Source organism: Benincasa hispida, chromosome 2 (assembly GCF_027475165.1).
Source record: "Benincasa hispida cultivar pf3 chromosome 2, pf3_genome.v1.1, whole genome shotgun sequence".
Taxonomy (NCBI): domain Eukaryota; kingdom Viridiplantae; phylum Streptophyta; class Magnoliopsida; order Cucurbitales; family Cucurbitaceae; genus Benincasa; species Benincasa hispida.
The window spans coordinates 10,956,710-10,966,999 of NC_143479.1; the positions used below are offsets into that span (position 1 = coordinate 10,956,710).

At 34.8% G+C, this 10,290-nt stretch overlaps 2 protein-coding genes across 2 annotated transcripts; one reads left to right on the forward strand and one right to left on the reverse strand.

Annotated features, from left to right (window-relative positions):
- The first annotated feature begins 2,284 nt into the window (after positions 1 to 2,284).
- Positions 2,285 to 3,694, forward strand: LOC120070753 (uncharacterized). Its single transcript, XM_039022629.2, has one exon. It carries the CDS (start codon positions 2,554 to 2,556, stop codon positions 3,352 to 3,354), a length of 801 nt encoding a protein of 266 aa, XP_038878557.1. The 5' UTR covers positions 2,285 to 2,553; the 3' UTR covers positions 3,355 to 3,694.
- LOC120070752 (Tetratricopeptide repeat (TPR)-like superfamily protein) lies at positions 2,343 to 6,423 on the reverse strand. Its single transcript, XM_039022627.2, has 2 exons — positions 4,274 to 6,423; positions 2,343 to 3,485 (listed from the first exon to the last, which is right to left on the reverse strand). Exon 1 carries the CDS (start codon positions 6,240 to 6,242, stop codon positions 4,500 to 4,502), a length of 1,743 nt encoding a protein of 580 aa, XP_038878555.1. The 5' UTR covers positions 6,243 to 6,423; the 3' UTR covers positions 2,343 to 3,485; positions 4,274 to 4,499.
- Between the last annotated feature and the right edge of the window lie 3,867 nt (positions 6,424 to 10,290).

Here is a 10,290-nt window from a genome sequence, read left to right on the forward strand (position 1 = left end):
TTGATATAATTATTACTTTGGAGTTTAAATTGATACAAATCCCAAAGTTCAAAGTTTAAATTAATACAAACCCTAAAATTTAAGGTTTAAATTGATACAATTCTTAGTTTAAGGTTTAAATTGATACAATCTCCAAAATTAAATTTAGGGATATAAATTAATATTTGTCCTTCAAATTTTGTTAAAGCAAGTATAATTTTATCATAATTAGTATATACAATCTTTGTTAAAGTCAGAAGATTCAAATATTCATACAACTTGGTCGTTCTCTCTCTCTATATATATGACCAAGTCTCCTACTGTAAAAGTAAAACATAAGATGTCACGTCTCATTAACTATATACATTGCATAATTACATTATTCATCTATTTAAGGTAAGACAAATGATAGGCTTTCTTATATGTAAAATAACTAAGATTTATCTTTTAAAAAAATAAAAGAAAATTTAGAAGAATTAAAATAGAAAATTATTATACTAAGACTAAAGGCATATTTCTAATTGTTTGGGCTGCACAAGAGATGTACACGAGATGAGGTAGGTTGACTTCCCCATCTTTGTCCCCACTCTCCATATCATTTCCCATCTCAGCCAAAAATTTTCACGGGGATTGAAATAGAGATTTCCACCGCGAATTCGCAGACATCGAATTCTCCACGGAGGATTTTTCCCTATATAATTTTAAAAAAAATCAATTAACTTAGATCACTATTTTGTAGAAGCTTTAATTAAATAATTTAATTTCTCATTGAATCTTTTAATATGATTAGTTCTGCATAGTCAAATTGGAATTTAAATAAAAAAATTATTCTAGTTTTATAATAAAAAGAATAATTACCAATCAAATTATTCATATATATAATTTAAATTTAAATGTTTTCAATTCAAACATATTTATCATCTTGACCTTTTAGCCTACCGAAATTTTTTTCCCAATCTCTATCCCATTTTCTACCTAATCAGGAGAATCCTTGAGGGCCCTAACACCACACGAAAAATGGACATCTCTAAGCTATACCAATTTGATAACTATTTTTTTCCTTTAGAAATGTTTTTAGAATCTAAATCAAAATTAAAAAAACTATAAAATAAATAAATAAATAAAGCCCTGATTGAGTTTTTAGTTTTTTGCTTTTAAAATTTTTATTTGTTTCCATTCAATTTTTCTATCTAGTTCTTACCTATCTTAAAAAAAACGCTTAAAATTTTAGTCAAATTATATAAACAAAATACACATTTTTTTGAAACAGTTTTTTAGTTTTAAGACAACTTAATTCTTTTTTCTTAAACAAAGTGTAAAGTTTAATTTATAAAATTTTTTTTAAAAAAATCAAATGGTTATTAAACCAACCTAAAAATTTCAACTGTTCAAATTTAACTTAAAATTCAAATATATTTCAAAGAAAAGTGAATTAAAAACAAAAAAAAATTAAAGTTAAATATGTAAGTATTATATATTAATAAAAATGAGGCATTTGTTGGGTAATATTGCTGTATGGCTTCGTAGTGATAAGTCTGTATGTGGATCCCATTGAATAGTTGATGTCTTCAAGGAGAGTCAGTGCATGTGCATACACAAGCTTCCCTCTTTTAATTTTTTTATTTGAAAAAAAAAAAGGAGGAAAACTAGTATAATATTTTGGCATTTCTTTATTATAGTTTATTTTTCTTTTTCTTTTTCTTTTTCTTTTTCTTTTTCTTTTTTTTTTCTTTCTTTTTTTTGAGAAAAAAAACCTCAATATACCAAATATGTTCCTCAATATACCATACATGAATTATATTTTATTAAACACTTAAATCACAATTTGTGATGGAACATATTAACATTTAACACCAATTTGAAGGGGGGAGGGGACAAAAAAAAAATAAATAAATAAAAATAAAAGCTAGAAAGAAAGATTTTATTCATACAAGCCAACCTTGGGCTTAACCTAGTTTCCTAAAAAAGGGACCCTATACTATGCAAGTAAGCCCAAATTTATATGAGAGTAGGCCCAATAGGGGCCACCAGACAAGATTCTGATTCTTATTCCATTAGAGGAACCTCATCATCCACCAAATGTTCATTGACAGATAGGCAAGAAGAAAGTTCATTTGGCCTATTCTGCAATCCCATATGTTAAGACAATCATATTCAACTTTTTCATGAGAAATTTTTTAATGGGAAACACTACTTGTAATACTCATAATACATCAGAAATAATATGCCAACAAAGTATTTAGCTAAAATTAGTTCATTCATAATTAAGTATTAACAGAATTGAACAAGAGCTGGAAGCTCATGAGATATTAAAGAAAAAGGCTTTTGAATGATGCATGAACTTCCTTGTGAAAGACAGCCTCTTTAATCAAATTGGCATGTGAATGCCATTAATTAATGGTATACTCACTTTGAATCAGAGACCACACCGCTCTCATTCAATCAATTCACAGTTTTATACCAATTTGTGTTCAGAATTCGGCTTCAAAACAAAGAAAAATGGTAAAAGTAATAGAAAAATCAGATCATACCGCCAAGTTTTGATCCTGCAGCGCCTTTCTTCATGCATTCAAAATGAAGGAGTTATCCTTTTTTCTCTTCAAGAACTCTCTGGCTGCAAAGATGAGGAAAGGCTTCAGAACTTTCTGCAATGGTGATGCTTCGACCTCCACTCTTAACCAACACAAAACCAACCAGGATCAGTTCCCCATCTCGCCCGACCTGCACTGCAGACAAACCCCACCAACACTGGAGGAGATGATTTTACAGTTGGAACTAGAGGAGGAGACGGCAAGAAGGGCAAAACTCTACAACTATGACGAGATGCGTGGCAGGATGTCGTGTGTAAACAACTCGGATATCTTGCGATCTGCACGGAATGCTTTGAATCAGTATCCACGGTTTTCTCTTGATGGAAAGGATGCGATGTATCGATCTTCATTTAGGAACTTGGATGCGGCTGAAAAGGCAGGGCGGAAATCAGTTTGCTGTGAGTATGGTCTCAAAGGGAGAATTCATGAAAATGAGTTCAATTTGACACTGGAGACAGCCTTACGGTTGCCATCAACAATAGCTGGGGAGAATGTCGTGTGGCGCAAACCAGGAGTGGTAGCCAAGTTGATGGGTCTCGAGGCAATGCCGATGCCGCTGAATGCTAGAAGTAGCAAAGCAACATTAACCTCCATATTGAAGAGACAGAGTCTAAGGAAGAGAGCTAAGAGGCATGAAAAAGAGAGAAGATTTTCCATGGACTATCCTGGTTCTGATGGCACTATAACAGGAAGGTTAAGTTCTTGCAGTTCAAACAATGGATGCTATGTTGTGAAGCCAATTGCAACAGAATCAGCAGCATGGAAAGCCAGACAATGTCTTTAGGCCTTCATTTCACACAGGTGCAACATAATGTCCCAGAAATCAACAAAGACGAACTCCATATTTTAGCTGTTACGTTGAGGTGGGATCCTGCTCTAGCCATGATGCAAGTGATTCTTGAGGCACTCTATAATCTGTCAAAACAAACAAGAGAACAATGTTTTGTTTATCTTTAAATATATAAAAAGAACAAACCAAATTTCTGATAGTCACCCACTGTTTAGTGTATGCTAGTGAAACTGGACATAGATCTTAGTAGTTGTAATATAGGTAAAGATGTTGTCAGATACATGTCAAAAGTCAAAACAATGATATGAAAGTCCAAGTTGAATGTAATTATCAACTGCGTTCTAGCCAGAATATGCTGCATCAAAGCAGCAATCAAAATGCAACACTTTGAAAAGAGTTATCGTCTTTACCATAAGAACTTTTTGTCCCTTGAGCAACATAAGAACCAAGGAACTTCAAATCCTCTACTACAGAAAGAAAGAAATATTCTCTTGATGAAAGATAGTTCTTTCGTTTAACTATATCAAGATACAGAGATCTTACTTTTCAACAATTTCAGATATAAAGTGGTTGTTGACATTTAAATTTTAGACGATCCGTCAGTTCTTCCTTCAAATACTTAAATTCAAGAGCCATTAAATAGCTTTTCTTTTAGCAGGATGGACACAATCCCAATTCTAACTTCCAGAATAACCAATCTGTTTGTTGTAACCAGGTTGACCTTAAGTTAAGATTAATCAAACTTAGTATGATAACATAATCTCCCTATCTTTCAGACCCCTTTTTATTTAACATTTTCTTTATCTCCTTTGATTACACATCCTCGTCCTCCAAGTATTAGCCTGCGATGCAGACGGGACAAATATTTAACAGACATGTGAATGATTTATCACATATCCCAACATTGACATACCTGAAGTTAATGCCGAAAGAACACTGGTGGCATCTCCGAGGTTAGGAGAAAGCAGCCATAATTTCAAGGAATCTGGCAGGCATAATTTCAAATTTGTCATTTTTTTTAAAAACATTGACACATGATGACTCTAGCTTCTGTATATTATTGTAATATGATCCATGATGACCAACCGAATATACTGCCCAGCCGAGCCCTCGCAGGGTTGATCATAAACATCAAACTCTCAAATCCAGCTAAGCCCGGGCAATTTTGCTCGCTCCTTTTCTGTCATTGTATCCCTTAACAACTTCACATCATCCCATCTCCCTTCTCCAGCATAAATATTAGAGAGCATTACTTTATAAGCAGTTTTGTCAGGTTCGTTTTGTATGAGCCGCTGAGCAACAACTTCAGCCAGTTCAAGGTTCCCACAAGCATCACAGCAGGACAGTAGAGCTCCCCAAATACCAGAATCTACAGGCTCTGGTAAGGACAGAATAAGATTGTAAGCTTCTTCTAACTCGCCAGTCATTCCAAGAAGTTTTACAATGTAAACATAATGTTCTGTTCTATATTTGATGCAAAACTCATCTTTCATCCTTCTGAAAATCTCCTTGCCAACAGAGTTAAGACCAACATGGCAGCATGCACAGAGGAGAGCTGAGAAAGTGGACTCATTAGGCACTAAACAAATGTCCAACAACTCCTGAAACATTTCCAATGCATTTGATGCAAGCCCATGCAAACCAAGTCCCCATATGACAGAGTTGTATGTCAGGATGCCTTTTTGAGGCATAATGTGAAAAACACGAATTCCCAAACTCAAATAACCACATTTGGAATACATGTCTATGAGAGAAGAGGATACCATCTCGTCTGATTCAATCCCATGTCGTAGAACATAGCCATGTATCTCAATTCCATGACTTGTGCTGGTTGATTGAGCAGTAGCAGCCAAAATGCTGGAAATCAAAATGGAATCCGGCTTCTTACCCTGCATATTCAGTTTCTGAAAGAAGAACAATGCTTTCCTAAAATCACCAGCTTGAGAATAGCCAGTTATTAAAGCAGACCATGTAACTAAATCAGGCTGTAACAAACTACTAAAAACTAAATATGCTGAATCCATGCAATTACACCTCGAATACATACTCACAAGTGCACTTGCTACGTGCTCATTAGAGTCAAAACTACATTTGAGGCAAAATCCATGAATACATTTGCCAGTGCTCAGTAGACTAGGTTCTGCTATACACAACGCCACACCAACTACCGTGTATCCATCTGGATGTTCTCCAAGATTCCTCATCCTAGAAAATAACAGGAGCCCCTGATTCCAATACCCGCAGTACCCAAAACCAGAAATGATTGAATTCCACATAACCAAATCTGGATGAGGTACTCCATCAAACACCTTGCTTGCATCTTCAATAAGGTCCAGATTTGAGTATGCAGTCACTAGAGCACTGCAACAGATAGGATCTAATCCAAACCCGGATAATAAAACTCGTCCATGAACAAATTTCAGCCATTCTCCATGGAAGTTGTCAGAACATGCCCTTATGATGCATGAATAGGTGAAGTTATCAGGCAAAGTCTCATGTCCAAACATTGTGAGGAACAGAGACAATGCATCCCGGAATTTATATGCTTTTGCGTAAGCTCGAATGATTGAGTTCCAGAGGTAGACAGTTCGGTTGGGAGATTTGTCGAACACATGGCGGGCATAATCGAGTCTACTATTGAGGGAGTAGAGCCTAACAATTCTAGTTGCGTAAAAGGGGTCGCAAGCAAGATGGGCTTTGGTAATAAAAGCATGCAGTTCCTTTGTTCGTAAAAGGGTTTGAAAACTCTTGGAAAGCTCCGATGTGAGGACATGGAGATAAAGCGACATCCAAAGCTTTATATCATTAACTATCAATTGGGTTTCACCATACAACTCTGGTCCTCTGTAAGTGTAAACACAGACAAAGTTGGAGAACCACATGCAAATTGAGGATTAAGTGGAAAATTGGGGTTATTTTCTAAAATTATTACCAAAAATAGGGTTTGATAAAAAATATTTGCAAAAATAGAGTAAAATTTTTTTCTTATTAATTTCCGGCTGTCTAGGAAACGGATATTAATCGAGTTCCCCCCGGAAATGGTTCAAACTTTCCTCCAGCGTTAGTCAAGCCGTTTGAGTGAATGAGAAATCAGAAAGTATTTAGGTTTTTTTTTTTTTTTTTTTAGTTACTTTTCATCTTTTATATATTATATATATTTTCATCTTTGATGATTCTTTGTTTTATATTTTTTTTTTCAACTTATACATATTTTTGTTTTAGGTTTTCTTATAGTGCAAGTCTTAAAATTTAAGGTATTGTTGAATGAGAAATTTCGGCTAAGCACAAGTTGCCATGTCATCACAACAAAAGCTCGGATTCATCGGGGAAATTATAAACCTGAACAGGTATGATGGAATTCTAAGTTAGTGAAAATAAATATCGTTGTATGGATATTAAATTTAATCGACTGAGCAAATTACACAAAAACCTTACAACAACTTGATCTTAATTATACCAGTGGCTTTATCAAAATAGGAATGAAGTTTGGACGAGTAGAGTGCCTTTGATTTGTTTTTTGTAGCAGAATGATACTTAACTAATCATGTGATGTGCCAGTTCGGTTGGGTGCAACAAAATTCCTCGACATTGTCATACAAATAGACAATTGCACCTACATAACCTACATGGGTAGTATGAACGAGACCGAGTTAGCCATTTGGCTCCTCAATTAGACTTATGGCTGAAGGAACTATGATATTCCATTGCGAAAGCAGGGATCGGCCTAATTTTTATTTTCACGAAACAAAAATTTTATAGAACAAAGATTATGCAAAAAAAAACTCAATTTTACAACATGCTTAAAAGAGGGAATAATAGGAATAAAGTGTTAGGAAAAGACTTACCCTTGAAGAAACCAATTTCTTCACGAAATCTCTCCTCGATCTATCACGAACACCCAATGATGACACCATCAAGCGAAGTCTTCTATATTCTCTTTTGGGTAGATAATCGTCAGGAGTGTGTGGACTCTGAGTTTTAAGTGGGGGAGAGAGAAAATTTTAAAAAGGAAGAGTTTTCTATGATCATTCATGGAATCCAGAGAGAGCGTACAAAAAAAAAAAAAGAAAAGAAAAGACTTTCTATAAATCTTCTGTGATGAAGATACTAGTCACTCAAAAACCCACCCACCACCCAATTAAATCAAGAGAGAATTAAGGGGAGGGAAGTTATTTCCCTCCCTTTAATTCTAAAATAACTATATGTCATATCGTATATAACATATAACCTATAGTTTGAATATTATATCAAATACAATATAACCTATAGTTTTTAATTCTCTCATTAATGCATGGTATTTAATATAAATCCCATTTATACTAAATATAATTATATGAATCTCATCCATATAATTAGTATTATTTAAATATTTATTTTCTCTCAAATAAACATTATATTTTAATGTATCAAATACATTATATTAATTATATTACGTATATAATTAATTTAATTATATCATATATAATTAATTTCTTCAATTAATTTGAATAATTCAAATTAATCCAAAATTGATTCTCATTAATCCCTGTTGAACTACAGTTATGACCTTATGGACCTGGAGATTGAAGCTCCAATGGTACTTGAATAATTAATTAAATTCATTTAATTAAATTATTCAACATTCATTAACTGTCGATCACTCCACTAAAGACCGACAACTATACTTTTCACACTACAGATATATTTATGTGCATTGGATATAACTAGTCAACAGCGCGATGACCCTTCACATATTACTCGTAAGTACAGCTAGACCAAAATTATCGCTTTGCCCCTATAGTTACATCTAACTCCTTAAGTACCACAGATGCCTCTAATGAACAATAAGTCATAGTCCAACTATGAACAAACCCCTCTCGGGCCAAGAGAGGTGTGGCGCCACATTGTTCAAGTCCTATAATCGACCATTAATGGAGCACTTTATCTACTTATCTAGACGTTAGGGAAGGAATGAATTTCGTCTATGTTCCCAGCTCCCCAATCAAAAGAATCCTCAAAATGATAGGCTTATTAAGTCAGCGATCTGGCCAACTACGCTCATACAAATCAATGGACCACCTTCATAGGCAAGAGTTCACAACTCATACAGGATTCATATCATGTCACCTATGGTCATCCTGGTAAAATGTAGGTCTCTATTATTAACGGCGTTATATAATGAAACTAGTCATTTCGTAGTCTGGTCTTATACAAACTCCTTTGTATAAAACACCCTCGCTCATATGTCTCTACATGAATAATCAGGATCAGATCATTTGTAGTACTTTACAACAATTGTAACATCTACAAGCAGGTCGTATTCATAGTGTCACCAGGATAAGGTACCCAGCCTTATCCATCTACTACAGACCATTTAGGTTATCACTTAAACATGATCCATCTGTATGTCTCTACATACATGTTTAAGCTACAAAAGATAACCTTGGATGTTATTTTATTGGTTTGAGGATTAATGCTACTAAATGTTGAATAAAATATATTATATTTTATTAAATAAATAAATTGTTTGTAGATTATAATTACAAACTACAGAACCCACGAGATTTAGGGCGTCAACCCCAACATTCTCCCACTTGTCCTAAAGCTAGTGGAACATATAATATAAAAGTCACACTAATATAAAAGTACACAAGAACAATAAACTAGGGCATAATATCCACTCAGTACAAAATCTCCCACTTGCCATAAACTAGATATGGCATGTCCCATAGACTCATACTCTGTAGGTGACCCTCAAACACCTTAGCCATGAGGGCCTTAATGGATCGCTAACATCGTGCTCTGAAGCTATCCGCGTGACAATCACATCCCCTTGATGTAAAATCTCTCTGATGAGATGATACTTCAGTTCTATATGCTTCCCGCGCTTGTGACTCTTAGGCTCTCGAGAATTAGCCACAGCATCACTATTCTCACAATAAAGGGTGATGGACTTAGACATGTCTGGAACCACTTCCAGATTAGTTAGGAATTTCATAGGCCATACAGCTTCCTTAGCAGCTTCACAAGCCGCTATTGAAGGAACGCTTAATCTAGAGAACCAATGAGCGGAAGCAGATCGTTCCAAACTCCATTGTGAAAGAACAATATATTTCCAATCAAACAACAACAGTTATGCATAACGCGTAATTATAGCATGCTACAAAGGTAAAAAAAAAGCGATCGATTAAACATACCTTTGAAGAACTTTTTCTTCTAGTATTTCCTCGATCGAACTCAGCAACGTGTCTCACAGCATAAACGCAACACGCCTCTGGAAAATCCTCGAATAGCAACGAGTGAAACTCGATCCTCGAACCTCGAATAGAAACTTGACACTACCACAAGGCTACCTTGGTATTCTCGGTGTGAGAATCCTTGAAGTGTGGGCTCTGTATGGATTTGGAAGAGGGAAGGAGGAACTGGACGATCAGATAAAGGATCGAGTAAATGGGAGAAGGAAGAAGTCTATCGCATAGATTTGTGTACTTGATCGTTTAGCAAGTGAGTCACTATCGTATAGTCTCCTCGATCAATCGTTTACTCTCTCAAAGCTATCATATATCTTTTTTCTATTTACGCTTGGACATCCAAAATGAAAATGATTTTCACTTGTATCCATTTGGTTGCCATAAACTTACTAAAACCACCCACTGAGGTGGTTATTTGTATTAGGGATGATGCTCTAAAGTCTCGTGTCCTGTAAATGGTAAACAGTTTGTATGAACGCTTGTGATGTATAATATATGATATTTTCTTCACTACTTGACTTTGCACATTGGGTGTATTATTTGTTTTACCACAAAACAATAAACTAAATTCCCTAGTTGTCATTATGTAACTTAAGCATGTATGTAGTGGCATACAAGTGGATCATGTCTTAAGTGATAACCAAAATGGTATGTAATATATGGATATAGGAGGGAAACCTTATCCTGGTAACGCTACGGA

What these genes read in the sequence shown, in the direction of transcription:
- LOC120070753 (XM_039022629.2), top strand. Translation starts at nt 2,554, where the DNA reads ATGAAGGAGTTATCCTTTTTTCTCTTCAAGAACTCTCTGGCTGCAAAG.
- LOC120070752 (XM_039022627.2), bottom strand. Translation starts at nt 6,242, where the DNA reads ATGTGGTTCTCCAACTTTGTCTGTGTTTACACTTACAGAGGACCAGAG.